The sequence below is a fragment of the Chelonoidis abingdonii genome, chromosome 1 (assembly GCF_003597395.2).
Source record: "Chelonoidis abingdonii isolate Lonesome George chromosome 1, CheloAbing_2.0, whole genome shotgun sequence".
Classification (NCBI taxonomy): Eukaryota; Metazoa; Chordata; order Testudines; family Testudinidae; genus Chelonoidis; species Chelonoidis abingdonii.
In genome coordinates this window covers 214,142,853-214,160,596 of record NC_133769.1, presented here as the reverse complement: position 1 = coordinate 214,160,596, position 17,744 = coordinate 214,142,853, and the positions used below count along the sequence as shown (strand labels likewise).

Here is a 17,744-nt window from a genome sequence, read left to right as displayed (position 1 = left end):
CAGTTGAACCTGTTATGGAAACAGCGTTTTATACTTGGCCGTAGGTGGGTGAGAGGCTTTAACCATGGGCATTTGACACTTTCTACCACTTATATCCTGAAACCCCTACTGAGACTTGCTACTACAGGAAACATGGCAGTGGCCTGACAGCCAGCTGAGCTTGTTTCCTCTTTCAACACCCATGCAGATGCAGAATTTTCTTGGCAAAGACTTTTTGCCACCCACCTATGGGCCACTATAGTAGTGTCTGCCTCCCATTAGCCCATGAAGCAAAGGTCTTGGATCATTTGAAATCTGATTCCAGGCATAATACACCTGTGAGTCACAGGGTGGAGGTTGTCAAACATTCAGAGCTGGGACCTCCACTTAATAGACTGTCTCATGGACTCTTTTCTTCTGATTTACAATTTTGCATGCTCCTGTCTTTGCCATCTGATCTCAAGGAAGCATGCAAGATTGTGAAGATCACATAACATCCCTGTAGCAACCACAGTTGTTCACATGAATAAACATAAAGTCTGTATTTTCAGTTGTCCAAGCAATTGAATAGCTGGAAATAAGGAAAGGAGGGTTAGTACCATGTGAAAAACCTATGTTCCACAGATCACAGTTTGAGCATTTTTAAATTCCTACATTGATTATGCATGCAATGTAGCTATAATCACAGTATTTCAAGCAAATTCTAGCAGTGGTTTCCTGAACATTTCTGCAGTTTGAACCAAAGGATTACTGTCAGCGTAGATTGTAATGTCTATAGAATAACCTAGAACAGATTAGTATCATGGTGTTATTTACTGTCTTCAGAGTTGTTTGGTAATGTTCTTTAGATAGGTTTCAAATCGTGTGTAGGGAATTTGACCCTACAGGCCGCAGTAGTACCAGCAAAGCATAGAGAAAAATGTGGACTCAGCTGAAGAACAGGCTAGTTGAGAGGTTCTGTTGTGGATGTATTGAACTGGAGAGGAAATATAGTCGCATCAGCTTTAAGCATCTTGGAGATAGCAGTAAAGCTGAGTTGCTTTGTGTGAAAAGCAAAATAACTGTGCCTTGCATCCACTGTAATGATTTGGGGTCAGATTCTCTGTGCTCAGTGCAGAACAGGGATGGGAAAGGTAGCTTCAAGTTTCTGTGGTCCCTGGATCCTGAGGCCAGCTGGGGGCCAGACTGGACCTCAGTTTCCCTTAGAACAGCCCAAAGGCTGGGCTAATTTATATTTGCCTGCCCACAACTGCAAGAGGCTGTTTCAGCCGCTGCGATCAGAGAGAATGCAGATACTCCAGCCATGCCCATTTCCCTTGAGGACTGCCCCCTATGCCAGGACCTGAGGGGGAGTGCTGAAGAGTCACTAATGGCTACATGCCTCCTGTAGATTCTTACAAAGCAGTTATCTGACTGCTTTGCACCATCAGAGCTAGTGCCAGAATCTGGAATGGACTGTGAAAAGTACTGTCCCCTATGACTGAAGAATTCTGGTTTAGTAGCATTTTACATTCACTTTGCACAGAAGTGGGGCCCAGTAAATGATTACATTGGTTTATGGTGCTGATGTACCAAAAAAAACCTCTCACACTATGAAACAAGCCACCCTTAGAAGTGCATGAACTCTAGCAAGAATAAGAATGTGCTCTGGTTATCTATATTTTTATAAAGTCACCCACCATCATGGTGTCTGAGTACATGTTGCAGCACCAGCCATTAGTATTTCAATGAAAAAAGGGCACAATTATGAAAATTAAACTTTCAGACGCCCCAATGTATGTACATTTACAGTTACCACTCAGTTTTATGTGCTAAACAGAAAAGGGAAAGTTTTTGATCCAGGCAACTCAAAACTTTAAAAATCCCACAAATGTTTCCCATTCGCCAGTAGTCAGTTTCCCCAGGAGTGATCTCTAGTGCTAAAGCGGATCAGATTTTTAAACTGAACTTCCTTATACTTGTGAAAAAGATAAATGTATAGTGATTTATCCATGAGTTGCTTGAAACCTGTCAAGTATTCACATCCTGTTCTTATTCTGCCATTTTACACCTGTTGAACATATGGCCCAAATCACTTTTCATGCTCAGTTTTTTCATATTCACTTGTGTAATAGGTATAGATACCATTATAATCCCTATAGTGTATACTTTTGAAGATAAGGCCTTTTATTTTCTCAGGGCTCTCTATATCAGTGGTTCTCAACCTTTCCAGACTACTGTGCCCCTCTCAGGAGTCTGATTTGTCTTGCATACCTCAAGTTTTACCTCATTTAAAAACTACTTGCTTACAAAATCAGACCTAAGAACACAAGTGTTAAGCACACTAGTACTGACAAATTGCTTCCTTTCTCATTTTTACCATATAATATAAAACACATCAGTTGGAATATAAATATTGTACTTGCATTTCAGTGTAAGTATATAGAGTAGTATAAACAAGTCAATGTATGACATTTTTTTGTACTGATGTCACTAGTGCTTTTTATGTAGCCTGTTGTAAAACTAGGCAAATATCTGATGAGTTGGTGTACCGCTGCAAGACCTCTGTGTACCCTCAGGGCTACACACATCTGGTTGAGAACCATGGCCTGGATCATTGAGCTCTGATTTCTCTCCCTTGAACACACATTTCCTACCTTTAACTCAAGAGATGTTGTTTCACCACTACTGGATGAGATGGGGAATGCTCAGAAATGCGTGGACACTTCTGAATCACTGCAGAGGGTCTGTTCAGTTACGCTTGGACTGAGGAGACAATGCTAATGAAGTAGTGTACTTCACATATCTGTTAGTAAGATCTTGTATCTGTTGGGGGGGGTACAAATTAGCATCACCCACAGTGTTTGTGACCATCTTAAGACTAATTAATAAAATAATGCAGAAAAAAATTGTAATAGGGCAGTTCCTTTTCATACTATTAGGTATACTTTCAAAGAATGCACTTTATGGCACAATGTCCCTGCTTCAGATCTGGTGATTCACAGCATGCCCTTATGAAGGCGTAAAGAAAATGCAATTTATCTCTTTAGAGCTCCACTGTTAAAGCTTCCAATTTTAAATGGAAGCATCTTGGTATTCAACTACCATGTATCCCTCCTAGCAAGCAAAGCCTTGTACTAGAACTGAGCAGTTGAAACTCCTGTAGGAACGTTCACATTTTAGTACCTTGCTTCTGAAACATGATCTACTTTCTGTCAGTCTTCAGTATGGCTAGAGATCTTTGGAGATCTTAACTGGAGACAATATTTCACAATTCTCTTGTCATTTTTTAATCACCAACACTGTAGTTCTTATCGCGTCTGTTGTGTTTTATTAACACTGGACTTGCTTTGAACTAATTTTGACACTATATTAACCATGTGATATAAATTTTGATCTTTCCTTTGTTTGTAAATTATGTGAGTAAATAAATTGTATAATCTGTGTCTCCTTCTCAATAACCAGCAAGAGCTGGTTTGAACAGGTCAGGGGGTATAGTATGCATTTGTTACACATTAATACTTGCTGTCCAGATGAATACAAGTATGTGCTCTTGAGTGGTAGGGGTGGGAGAACCACAGCCTATCACATAGGTCACAAATAAGATGTTAATGCAAGGCACCGTTGAGGACGCACACATTTATTCTACATTATTCGTATTTATTTTGCTCTCTTACATGGTTTACATGGCTTTTTTATAAAGCTGCTGAAGGAAGGTTACAGAAGAAAGAAGATGAACTGTTTTACCACTGGGATTGCATTTCCACCCCACCCCCACCAGTGCGCTGAGAACTGCATGATTCCATCCTCTTAGCAACATTGGAGCATTTCAAAATGGAAATGGGAGGTGCCCTGGCTGCCAGCTGGTGACTAATAAGTAAAGGGGGATTTGAATAGCTTAACTTTCATTATATAAATCTGATTTCAGCTTTGAAAATACAGCAACCCATTCAACACTAAAATCAAATAGACATTTATGGACTGCAACAATACCAAATAAAAAGGCAACAGCATGAATGTGAGTGAGTATTTTATGTGAAGTATCTATTTAGCAACATAGGAATTGACATACTGCCTCACACCAGTGGTCCATCTAATCTGGTATCTTGTCTGTTGACAGTTGCCACTGGTAGATGCTTCAGAGGAGGTTGCAAGAAATCACATTGTGGGCTATAGAAAATGAGAGAGTCTTTCTTAACCCCCTCAATTAGTGGTTGGTTCCTATGGTGGAAAAAAGCAGGAGGCTCATGCTTTTTATCTGTTGTTTTGTTGCCCTGCTCAAAATATTCTAGTAGATTGAAAAGGACCAGTTTTCCTTTATAGAAATTGCACTAGGTCATCCCTGTTGTATCATGCCCAGCTCTACTTACCATACGTTTCTACAGACAGAATATTCTATTTTTAATCATTTGAATCCATTTAGCACTGCAATGAATCTTGGGTCTGTAATTCTCAGGATCATCCGTACCACCTTTTTTTAAAGATAAGTAGTAAATTTGCTACTGTTCCATCCTATGGCACAGCAAGTGATTCATTAAATTTTGCATATTTTTCTCAGCAGCTCAGCCAATTAGTTTTTAATTTCTTTCAGAATTCTTGGGCGAATAACATCAGATCCTGGTGACCAGTTGCTCTCTAATTCATCTATTTGCTCTAGCACCATCTGTTTCAACACTGCAGTCTAACAATGCTTCATCTTTTTTTACCTGAAAGGGGTAGGTCTGGGTTGAGTATCAGCCCAGCATCCAGTGTGGGGGAGAATGGTGTATTGCTTTTCTGTGAAGTCCTTATGCTCTTTAACTTCTCCCTTTACTCCCTGGTAGACCAGTGAACTCACTAATTCTCATGTAGGCTTCTTCTGAAATACTTAAAAGAATTTATTTGTACATCTTTGGATATTTAGATTTCCAATTCCTTCTTAGCCCTCCTAATTTCCACTTACATTTTAACTGCCATAATTTATGCTCTTTTCTGTGTGTTATCACTTGGGCTGAATTTCCATTTTTGAATGATACTGGTTGGTTTAGAAGGAACCGTTAACACAGGCCATATAACTTGACTCCCTCACCCAGCCACCCACCTTCCTGCTTCTTTGTTTATTTTGTGGTGTCAGACTGTGCTCAATCAAGATTTTAATGTTCTTTCTTTAGGGCCTTTTGCCTTTATTTTTAATTTAAACCTCTCGTTCCAAGTTTACAGTTGTTCTGTTAGTTTTTGGTATGATTCCTCCATGAGAATGTTGAACTTAACTATGCGTTGGTCACTTAGTAGCTGAGTTATTCTTGATCTAAATAGTGTGTTACTTAAGACTATATTGAAGAGCCCTTTCTCTTGTCTGCTTTAGAATTAGTTTTTCCCAAAGGGTTTGTGTAAGTTGTCTGTTGTGCCATTTGATCAGTTTATGTGCAGTAGTTGAAATCACCCATATTACTGTTTTGCTAGACTGACTTGCCCTTTTGATCTCCCTCTATATTGTATACTCTTGTCATGATCCAAAGTTGAATGAAGTCAATGGGAATGAAGTACCACTGAGTTCATTCGGCTTTGGATCAGAATCTGTGTCCTTTTCATGGCCTGGAGGCTGCTGGTATGACCCTACTAGTATATTTGTGTTCCTATGACCTGGAATTTGCATCCATACAGATTCTACAGTATGATCTTCCCCATCATTACCCTGTTGAAGTCTACGGAATTTTCTAACCATAGCACTGCTCCTCCAGCTCTATAATTTAGTCTGTATTTCCTCTGCAATTGTCTCCAGATATTAGTGTCCCACTGATCTTGTCCTTCCACCATGTTGCAAGAATGCCTGTTATGCCAGGAACCATTTTCCTATTTTTGTGTCAGTACATAGCCATGTCTAGTTCTTATTTTTGTCCCTAGGTCTATTTTTATTAAATTCTATCACGTCATTATCTTTCTGGAATCTCAACCTGTCCCTCTTCTAGTTCATCTGTAATAAGTGGCTGGTCCTTTACTACCACATATGAAGTTACTTTTGAAATCTGTGTCCAACGTGACTTAAAGGATTTTTATATATATTAAAGGTCTTTCCAAAAGAGTGTTTAAAACTTGCTCTTTATATTCAAGGATGCTCTACGTAAACTAAAGGAAAGTATGTTTACTTACAGACTGGAAGTTGCGTCAGTTACTACAATACAGCCTTTAGTTTAGTTCTGCATTAAAAGGGTGTTTGTTCCTGATTAGTTTGGTGCAGAGTGAATGGACTCGTCTTCAAAACGCCTCTTCTGGATGTGTGAATTTAGAATGAAATGTGGCATTGCATCCTGTATATTCACATGAAGTAGGTTTGCAGCTGCCTTCAGCAATATAGTGTGGTACTGTTTTTTGCTGCTGTTGTCCTGAGCCCAGTAGGTTAGTAGATCTTTACAATACAGTTAATGCAAATTGGTTTTGATGTTCTTTTGCATCAACTAGCCTTAAAGAGTAACTTTCATGCACGACAAAAGTTTCAAATGGCTTAACTGAACGTGTAATTATACTTACCTTGGTTCTTCTCTTTGTTAGGAATTTAAGCTCAAACATTTGAATCATCTTTCCTCTTCCTGTTCTAGGTTTGATGCCATAATGCTAGATTTATATTCAGAGCAAGAGAATGTAATGGATTCTGATTTCATGGCAGAAGTGGCTGGCATGTGAAACACAAACTGTCACACCACCCAGCTGCAATAATAATGGACCATACACAACTAAGACTGGCCAATTAAATTGTTTGGTATATAGTTTTCCAAAAAAATTTGTTCTACAACTTAAGCCAAAGTTGTTTTAGATAGGTCAAACCTGAGGCTATTATCAAATGGCACTGCCATTATAAATGCGTCTTTCAGGCATTTACAACCCAAGTTCGCCTTAACTTCTAGGTAAACCTATAAAACAGCATTTCTTTCCTTTCTTCCTTCCTCATCTCTGCAAATGTAACAGAGTTCTGTCTAGGTCAGGGGTTCTCAAACTGGGGATTGGGACCCCTCGGGGCCATGAGGTTATTCCTTGGGGGGGTCGTGAGCTGTCAGCTTCCACCCTAAACTCCACTTTGCCTCCAGCATTTATAATGTTGTTTAATATATAAACAAGTGTTTTTAATTTATGGGGGGGGGGGTCATACTCAGAGGCTTGCTGTGAAAGGGGTCACCAGTACAAAAGTTTGAGAACTATTGGTCTAGTGTGATTGCACCACTGTGCACTAAGCTGCCTTTAGCAGTTGAGGGAGATGATTTTTACTGGGAATTTAATCTAAATGACATACAGGAGTGGTAGAGCTGTTTGTGCTCTTAGTGATGGTTTGACTGTGGGGAGGATTCAGATTCTGTAAGGCACAGACTGTCTCCCTGTACTGCAGCTGCTTAAACAAAAGCTCTAGGTCAGATCACTGTGCTACTTTATATTGATCAGTTTACATTTCTAAGGGAGTGGGCTAGAAATTTACCTCCTCCCCTTTAATTCCTTAATGGAAGCTAACATTATCTTCCTATTTAAGTTGCACCAAATTAGAGGTACTCACCATAGGGGTGGGGGGAAGGCTAGCTCTTATAAGTGAGATTTGGTCTGAAACTTGTACCTGTTTGCTCAGTGGTAGCTGGGGGAGGGGCGATTAGGTTTTTATCGTGTTTTGCCCTTTCTGAATCAGAGTAAAATGTGAATCGACTATTTTTGATATTTTAAACTTTGCATTAGTGCTCAAAAGAAAGTGCCTTTCCCATATTTGAAGCTGTGTGGTTTAGACATTTTAAAGTGAGTTATTGTGGAAATTACTCTGATTTTTATTAACACTCCACTGGTGTTTCAGCGCATTGAATTCTGGTATAAAGTGAATTAAACCATAATAAATGTAGATGGGCCTTAAATAACAGTGGTTACTACTCTCCTTAACCTGCTATTCCTCTTGAAGAGTTATATTTCAAAGTGTATAGTGCTAAATAATTGAATGTGTGTTTGGTGATGTAACAAGTGCTGTTATCAAACCCCACGTGAATTCAAAGATGGTACAGGTAGTATCACGCGTTTGAAATGAGTTTAGTTCTTACGAGCCATACTGCTGATTTTCTTGGGTCTCTAGCCCCAACATAGCTGTATTGTTACCGTTTAAAAAAAATAAACCAGCATACACAACCATGTGCATGTTGTATAACTCATGGAGTGAGAGAGTGAGGTCAGAACTCCTCTTTGAATGCTGTGCCAATAATGGACTTTAATACAACTGGCAAGTTTATGCCCCAGCAAATACAGAAAAATGGGGCTGATTTGTCAACTGTGTTCAGCTGACAAAGGACTTTTCTTGATGTGTACTAGCTGATGTGATTTCAAGGACATACTCCTCCTGAACACAGTTAACTTTTTATATAACATATCCAATTTGGATTGTATCTCCTTATAACTGAAGCCATTAAGAGGCATTTAACCTTGTGGCTGGTAAAGGTTAAAGGCCTTATGCCCTGCCCATGCAATGTGGAGGGAAAGTTGCATATCCATTGATTGAGTGTGCTCCTTCAGTTCTTCACACCCCAGACTTGCTTGATGGAAGAGAGGGGGATTCAGGTAGTGCCCTAGCAGAGGCGCTGCCTGCAGAGTAGTTTTTTTTCCAGCAGCTCCTTCACTAATGTTGGAACACATAGGACTTGTTCACAAGTATGTGAAATCTTTTCCAGCTAAACAGCATGTGCATGATTTATGCAACAGCTTATACGTTCACAGAGAGCACAATCATCTTACTGCCTTTGTCCTACCCACCTGCCCTCTCTTTACAGGGAGGCACGAGGGAAGTGTAAGGTGGTATTAAGCAGAACATCATGCTGGCTGCCTTCCCGAAAAATTATAATGTTGATGCATAATGCTGAATGGATGAGGGAGGCTCTGGTGTAGCTTGACAGGCAGGTACTCACCTGTGTGGAGTTAATATATTAACAGACAACCATGGGGCAGTACTTGGTCACTAAACTTCCTCAGCAAAAAGCTCTTATTACAGCTTGCTTACTATGTACTAGCACTAAATACAATTGTAGTCAGGCCGTTGTTTTGTAGGTAGAGCAGATGCTGTTTTTATAAGCTGGTGGTAAGATTTCAAAATGGATTTTCCCGACCTTCCCCTTTTACAAAGTTTATTTCAAATTGTCTAATGCATAAGCTATCCTTGAATACGCTTCTCAGCTGGAACATAGTGCCTCAAGACCTCCTTCCACACTTCATTCATGTCTTCCTCTAGGGTTCACCCATTCATCTCCTAGGGCTTCACTTGTCACCCACCATACTGTTAACACTAGGTGACAGCATCAGTCTCATCTTCACCCCCTAGTGAATCTGATCTGAACAGTTTCAAAAGCCCATTCCTAGTCTCAGGCAAGAGTTCCACGATCCTTCCTCACTAATAGAGTCCTGAGAAGCTATCGCTCCTTCACAAAGTTTACACAAGACAGGTGTGGGGTTCTTGTAGGCCTTTTATTGTGCACACTGTACTGAGCAACATCAGTTCTCCTTCTCCTGCACAGTCTTGGTTCCACGCAGTCTACCAGTACGACGGGCAGCAATGAGACCAACCTTGCGACCAGCTGGAGCATCTCTCCTGATGGTTGAGGGCTTACCAATATGCTGATGGTTGCCACCACCAAAGGGATGTTCTACAGGCTATAACAAAAGTCACCAAGGTCAAAAATGTAGACAAAAGTATGTTCCAAGTTAAATAAATTAAACTTAACACTCAAACCAAGGTAAGTGCAAAAGAACTTGTTTTATACCTTCTTGCATTACTTTATATAAAGGAACAATTTTACTTAACACACATGCACTACAGCAGATGTTTACAACTGCAGCGCAATATGTGCATTTTCTAGGCAGTTTAAACTCAACAGTTCTTGCCAAAAGTACCCTGAATGACACAATTGTTAAGCCCTTACATGAACTATGGAAGGACAGACATTTGAAAGCTGAGACACTTACATTCATAGCCACACCACGGACACGTGGCCAGCAATTTCGCTTTGCCTTGTATTTGTGATAGGCACGACCTGCCTTTAGGATAGGCTTGTCAATACGACCTCCACCAGCAACAATACCTGAAATTCAATTAAAAATACAAAATAATTTATTGGGAGTTAAGCGTTTATGGTCATCACATATGTTTTGAAGCTTTGACTCATGCAATGGAGTCTGTGGCTAAAATGACTAGCAAATGGCTGTGTTAGTGATGGGATATTTAAGGGAAAGTACCAATTCCTAAGGAGGAAAGGAAAAAATGGACTTTCAGATTTTAAACTGTTTTAGAAATCTTGTCTAGCTAGTTAATCTATGAAAGTGAGTCACAAATGTACAACTGTCCACACATGCATTTCACAGCCAGGACAAAAGCGAGTATGAATTGCTTCATGAAGGTTAGATATTGTGAAACTACATTCTTGCGAAGAGGCATTCTAATATCTGTATACATTGAAGGTGGGCCACAAAAGAAGAGTTCTTAATTTTCATCTCTATTTAATTGCTAACTTTTCTTTTAATAGTGAGCCTAGATCATTAAGTATACTTCCCAGAATTGCTTGTATAATGCCAACACAGCTGAGTGGAGCAATGAGATGTGACAACTTTTCAGTTAGAACACAAGTCACCACATTGGAATATCAGGAGAAACAGTTAGGAGTTACTGGGTTTTAGCTTCAACACTTTCATCGTAACTTGGACTTGGCCCTCTGGCAACAGCTTCTTAAGATATGTAATTAACTATGAAAATTATAGTAGCCTGTATCATTTGCATATTCTGTCTTTATTACTTTCCCCCTTATTCTGTACCACAAGTGTTTGTGTTAACAAATGCAACAGTTGTCAAAGCTCCCTGTGCAGCAGATGTAGTGTTACCAACACTCCAGGATTCTAGAGTCTCTAGAAATTAAAGATTGTGATGAAGCCTCCAGGACTATGTCCTATCAAAATTAGCAACCCTACCCAGCTGTGGTGGAGAGGAAATGTACAAGGAAGGAACTAGTTTGTGCTAGTGAGGTCCAGGAACTGGCTCTTAAGATAGCATCTGTCATCCTAAACCAAACTTTTAAACAATTGTCTGCTAGCTTCACACAGCACTTGCCACTGAAGTTGAGTAGCCCTATAATAGTTTAGGACAAGTAATACTGTATCCTCATGCAACTTCAGAAAAAGCTGTTTCTCAACTTTCTTGTACTGGACTTTAAGCTGAAGCCAGAGCCCTGCCACCTAAGGCTAAAGCATGTAACATAGCTTGGCAGGACCCCAGGCAATTGTCCTGCTCCCCACTCCCTAAACCCATCCCATGACCCCCCAGGTCAAGAAACAGTGCTTTAACTCAATTCAGCTTTTAGACTGGACACCCAAGCAGCCATCCCAACTTCTGCAAGTAGCACATCTCTAACCTGGTATACCACCACCCGATATAACAAATTTGGATATAATGCAGTAAAGCAGTGCTCCAGAAGACCAAATCAGGTTCAATAGAACATGGTTTCACCTATCACATGGTAAGATTTTTGGCTCATGAAGACAGCATTATATTGAGGTAGAGGTGTACCACAAGATATAGTAATCATATGGTCAGACTCTGTTGTGTATGTCATCTAATACAGAGCACTACAACAGCAGTGCCTCCCCCTGCCCCCCCTGATGGGGCTTGGCTTTAGACTGACTCAAAAGGAAGCATGCCACCTCTTGAACACAAATACTGTTTCCTACAAAACTGAAGTTTTCTGTGTAAATCTGCCAAGCAAGCATAGCAGAACTGCATCCTTAGATCAGCTCTCTGCACATGTGTTATGATACCTCTGTAGAACTGGAGTTTATCACCGTCTACTTTTGAACTTTAATTCCAAGCCTACACACATCAGTAAAACTACTTAAATCCAACACAATCAATTCCCACTACCTCAACATGTTATCCCATATACCTTATCAGTAAGTTCTTTGGGGGCTGAAAATGTCTTTTGTATAATGCCTAGCATGGTGGAGATTCTAGGCTTTATGATACTATAAATAACTTGTACAGTAAGACTCACATTAAAGTATGTAAAACTCCCACATACACACTGAATTTAGTCACATACACCTATATCGCATTAGGTGATTTTGGGTCTAAGTGTGTAAAGTTAGCTTTCAAAGACACAAAGCTCAAGTTTTAAGTCCACAAAGCACACTATAACCTAGATCTCCAGTGTTTGAGGTATTAAGCACTGAGCCTATTTGCTACCACATCTTTCACTAGAGTTGACACACCATTAAGATACAATAAACAAACTGACCTGTCACTTCTGACTTACCAACAACAGCTCTGTTTGCAGAAGAGATCACCTTCTTGGAACCAGAAGGCAGCTTCACTCTGGTTTTCTTGGTTTCAGGATTGTGAGAGATAACTGTGGCATAGTTTCCAGAAGCACGGGCCAATTTACCACGGTCACCAGGCTTCTCTTCAAGGCAACAGACTATGGTTCCTTCTGGCATAGTGCCAACAGGTAGGACATTTCCAATGTTGAGCTGAGCTGAAAAAAACAGATCATTTAGTTATCTGTAGATGCACATCATAGGAATGGCCATAGCGGGTCAGACCAAAGGTCCATCTAGCCCAGTATCCTGTCTTCTGACAGTGGCCAATGCCCGGTGCCCCCGAGGGAATTTTTGAACCATAACTAATCTTCAAAAATCCAGAAGTATGTCTAGCCATCTTCATGTACAATATACAGACTCAAACCAGAAATAAAGAACTTAAACTATTACACATCACTAGAAGCATTTATATGGCAACTAATACGGTGCTATCTGGGTACACTTCCCCTCAGAGTGACTTTAGAGCAACTAGTCAGTCAAATGGATTCTAAGGAATAGTTTGTCAAAGGTCTGGACCAAAAAAAAAAAATAAAATGTATTTTGTATTGGCTTATTATAAAATTGTAATTAGTTACACAATCCAAAATTTGTTGGATGTTATAATGGATATATGGATATGTTTCCAGCTCCATATAAAAACAGTAGTTTGCAAACAGCTAGTGAAGGCCAGTGCATTAAACATTACTTTTAGAAAACTTAGGGTTCATAAGGACATGCGGTAAAGTTCTCAGGAAGACAGACATGCAGGTCAGATTGCATCAGGAGTCTAATCCAGTGGTTCTAAACCTTCCCAGACTATTGTACCCTATTCAGGGGTCTGATTTGTCTTATATACCCCCATGTTACCCCTCACTTAAACTACTCGCTTAGACAATCAGGCATAAAAATACAACCATCACTGAAATTGCTTACTTTCTCATTTTTATTATATAATTATAAACACCAATTGGAATATAAATATTGTACTTCTATTTCAGTGTATAGTACAGGGGTAGGTAACCCATGGCACACGTCCTACAGGCACCACATGAGCTGATTTTCAGTGGCACTCTCACTGCCCAGGTTCTGGCCACTGATCTGGGGGCCTCTGCATTTTAATTTCATTTTTAATGAATCATCTTAAACATTTTTAAAACCTCACTTACTTTACATAAAACAATAGTTTAGTTATATATTATAGACTTACAGAAAAATGTTAATGTATGATTGGCACGTGAAACCTTAAATTGGAGTGACTAAATGAAGATTCGGCACACCACTTCTGAAAGGTTGCCGACTCCTGGTATAGTACATAGAGCAATATAAAAAAAAAATCATTGTCTATGTGAAGTGTTAGTACTAACTTTGCTGGTGCTTGTTTATGTAGCCTGTTGTAAAACTAGGCAAATATTTAGTTAAGTAGAGATGTACTCCTTGGAAGACCTCTGCATACTCCTGGTGGAGAACCATTGGTCTGAACTACAAGCCTCTGGAGGCCACATAACATGACTAGTTGCAGTCTTAACTCACCTTTCTTGCCACAGTAAACAAATTGGCCAGTATGAATACCTTCAGCTGCAATGAACAACTCTGTTCTTTTCTTAAACCTGTATGGATCACGAAATGCAACCTTGGCAAGGGGAGCACCTCGGCCAGGATCATGAATGATATCCTGATGTGATAAAAAGCATATTTAGAAACATCCATGTCATTTATTCAGATTAGTGATAAATGCATAAGCTTGTAGCAAACACGCCTCTACCCTGATATAATGTGACCCGATATAACGCGGTAAAGCAGCACTCCGAGGGGGCGGAGCTGCGCACTCCAGTGGATCATAGTGAGTTTGATATAACGCGTAAGACTTTTTGGCTCCTGAGGACAATGTTATCAGGGTAGAGGTGTATTTATAAACGTAACAAGTTCTTGAGACAAGTAGTTTAGACATTATTCGAACTCCTCCAAAAAGTTAGTATGGTACCAATCTTTACTCAAATGCCGTCCCAGTCTTTCACTCAACCATCACTCTAAGTTAAGGTCAAGTTCACTTCCGCAAGATGGCCAGATCAAAAAGCTTGCTGTAACTGTTCTCAGTTAAATATACTATTTCATGCTAATTGCACTTAGTGCCCTTATTTAATCCCTGAAGACCTTCCAAACTTAAGCATTTGGCTTTCACTAACACTAATTTAATAAGATGCTTATGCATATTAATTGCGATCTACCAAAAAGCTATTTTGAGAACCATTTAAAAAGAGAGGAACTTCTCCAACTGCTCTCCAAGTAACTCCTCACAACCCACTTCTATCAGGGTTTCAGAACTGCCAAATTCCAAATTTTAGCTTTTGTAGATGCATGTTTGGTACTGTAAGACTGCCCCTCCTTTCCTCCAACAGTATCACATTGATTTCTTGCACTCACTCTGAAATTAGACTGTTTAGACAGATCCTCTGAGCAATAATCAATGTCACCTAACAAGTTCTATTCCTCTAAAAGACTTTCAAATTGATTTCAGACTAACTTCCTTCTAGCCTGACAACCATCTGAAGTGTCAAACTAAAAGTGGTATTTTTTTTTAAGAAACTTAAGGGAATTAATTGTTAAAAAAATTCAGCTAATGTGTGGGAGGCAGCATGACTATGCTGCCATACACTAGAAAATTTGATTGACCCAGCTAAATCACTCAGGGGTGTGAAAAAATCCATACCCCATGAGCAATGTCATTAAAGTAACCTAACTCTTTGTGTAGGCTGCAGTAGGTCAATGGAAGCATTCTTTCATCCACATACCTGCCCCCTTGAATCCTCCTACCACTGTAGTGTCTACACTGAAGCACTACACCAGCTTAAGTGTAGATTTTCCCTTAGCCATCAGGGAGTCAGCTGTGGGTTCTACTTACAGCTCTGGCAGCAGCCTACTGGGAGACCCTGGGCCAGTATAGATTTTAAAAATGTGTAAGTGTTGCATTGATGAACCCTCAAATTTGAGCAATAAAGGGTACTGCTTTAATTACACAGAACAGGGACAAATTCATTTTTAACTTTGATATCAACTTAAGTTTTCTAAGTAGGTCAACATCAGGTACTACATTAAATATCTATATATTCATTTTTAACAAAGAAGTGGATGCTAGTATTTACATAAGTCCACCTGCAAGTACTTTGTTGTGCATTAAAGTTTGTCCCTTAATAGCTTTTGGTTTGCTCAGTTAGCAGATGAAGAAAATATTGTCTATTTGCCACTAGTTCAGGGTTGAGATTGGCAATTGAAAAAGTATGAAAGCTTTATTTCCCTTCTCTAGTTTATCAAAAAAAACAAGAGTGAATGACACAATTGTGTTCTTAAAAATTAGAGTTTGTGATGCTAGAGTTTCAAAGCCTGGGAAAAGGCAAGTACCTCTCTACAGACATGAGAAGGGTTCCTAGGAAGGTTTGACCTTAACTGCCACGGAAATCATATTTAGGGGAAAGGTTGTTTAGTTGCAAATCCTGTTTTAATGGTTCTCAACCGAACCGATGTGGCTAAAGGTCTTTACAAACAGAACAAATACTAACCCAAAACAAGACTAAAATAACGGCACTAGGTTGCAATCTGCTGACTTGAATAGCGATTAGAACCGAGTTTCGAGCAATTCACCGCCCCGCTGACGCTGGTCCCGCCCCAGCCGCGGGGCCCCGAGCCCCCGACCCACCTTTACGATGCCCTTGATGTATCCGTGTCTCTCGGCGAAGTCGATCGCCCTCAGCTTAGCGGGGCCCTTCCGGTGCTTCACGTGGGCTCGGAACACCGACCCGGCGCCCTTCCGCTGGCCCCTGATCACGCGCCCCATGGTGCTGAGGGGAGAACGGACCCGGCTCGTGACAAACTAGAGACTCCGCGCGCGCGGGACCCGCCCGAACCCAACCGCCGCCGCCTCGCGCCCCGCTGCTCCTTCCCGCCATGGGGGCCCGGCCGAGGCGAGGAGGCCCCAGGCGCCGGCCGCGATTCGGACCAACGGCCCCCGCTCAGCCCCACCGCCCGAGACCCCGCGACCCGCTCAAACCCGACCCCGAGGGCGCAGGGAATGGCCGAGCTAAGGCTCGGGGCGGCCGGGACCGGGGTTCCCCGGATGGGGGCGGATGGACCCGGCTCCCGCGGCGTCACCCCACTCGTACCTCCGCCGGTGCCTACTTCGGAAAGGAAGGAGGGGGGAGGTCACGGCAGCATTAAACCCTTCCGGGGCAAGGAACGGGCTGTGCGCGGTGACGTCATGCCGCTTGGCTTCCCGGGTAACGTAGTCCCATCGCCTTCACTTCTAGTAGAACTCCAAACCCGGGGGTTGGGGGCGGGGCGCGGGGGTGAGACTAGGCCGGGCTCGTGCTTGGGCCCAGTGACGCTGAGGGAAGGGGCGTGTCTGTGAGCGCCGCCCTCTCGGGAGCTTGGGCTCTGCAGCGTGGCGCGTCTCCGCAAATCAGCCACCGCAGTGACGCTCTAGAGTGTAACGGCCCGGCCTCGTGCCTAGGCTCGACTTCAGTCTCGGGCCCCTACCAGAGTCCCAGGGCCTGTCTACACGTGGGGTTGCGCCGGTTTAACTTCTTTTTGAAACCTGTAAAAGCAGCAAAGAATCCTGTGGCACCTCATAGACTAACAGACGTTTTGGAGCGTGAGCTTTCGTGGGTGAATACCCACTTTGTCGGCTGCAATGTGACTAAAGGTCTTTACAAGCAGAATACCAAAACAAGACTAAAATAACTGCACTGGGTTGCAATTTGCTGACTTGAATAGCGATTAAAACCGAGTTTCAATCAATCCACCTTAAGCAATTCACTGCCTCGCTGACGCTGGTCCCACTGCAGCCGTGGGGCTGACGGACGAAGTGGGTATTCACCCACAAAAGCTCATGCTCCAAAACGTCTGTTAGTCTATAACAGTGGTCCCCAACCTTTTTGTGGCCAGTAGCACATTCATGTTTTCAGAAGAGTTTGGCAGGGGCCAACAATTTTTCAAGGCTTATTTTGTATTTGTACATTAAATAATACGAAAAACATATTTAATATTCTTCCCACTCTGAGTTGAAATAATACGTACATTGTCTCTTATTTGAACCACTCTTGGAGCAAAATGTTAAAAAAATAATAAATTGCAAAGCACAAGAAAACAGCAGTATCAGTGCAGGAAGAATACTCACATACAGGGCTGGCTCCAGGCACCAGTGTAGCAAGCAGGTGTTTGTGTTAGCACATTCTATGGGGCAGCATTCGGTCCATTCTGCAGAGGCAGAGCATTTTTTGTTGTTTGTTTGGGGGGGTTTTGGCAGCAGTTCTGGGCAGTGCAGGGAGAAGCCTGAGAGAAGCTGCGCAGCCTGCAACCCCAGGGGGGGCTGGCATCTTTCCCCTGCTTGGCACTAGGTGGGCCCTGTGCCTGCCAGGGACAGAGAACACCAGTGCCTGCAGCCCACAGAGGTTTCTGTGCCTGGCAGCCCC

At 41.6% G+C, this 17,744-nt stretch overlaps 1 protein-coding gene across 1 annotated transcript; it reads right to left on the bottom strand.

Moving 5' to 3' along the window:
- Positions 1-9,389: 9,389 nt before the first annotated feature.
- On the bottom strand, positions 9,390-16,536 carry RPL8 (ribosomal protein L8). Its single transcript, XM_032795785.2, has 6 exons — positions 16,437-16,536; positions 15,974-16,115; positions 13,813-13,954; positions 12,240-12,458; positions 9,907-10,022; positions 9,390-9,594 (listed from the first exon to the last, which is right to left on the bottom strand). The coding sequence occupies exons 2-6, from the start codon at positions 16,109-16,111 to the stop codon at positions 9,436-9,438; spliced, it is 774 nt and encodes a 257-aa protein (XP_032651676.1). The 5' UTR covers positions 16,112-16,115; positions 16,437-16,536; the 3' UTR covers positions 9,390-9,435.
- Positions 16,537-17,744: the final 1,208 nt, after the last annotated feature.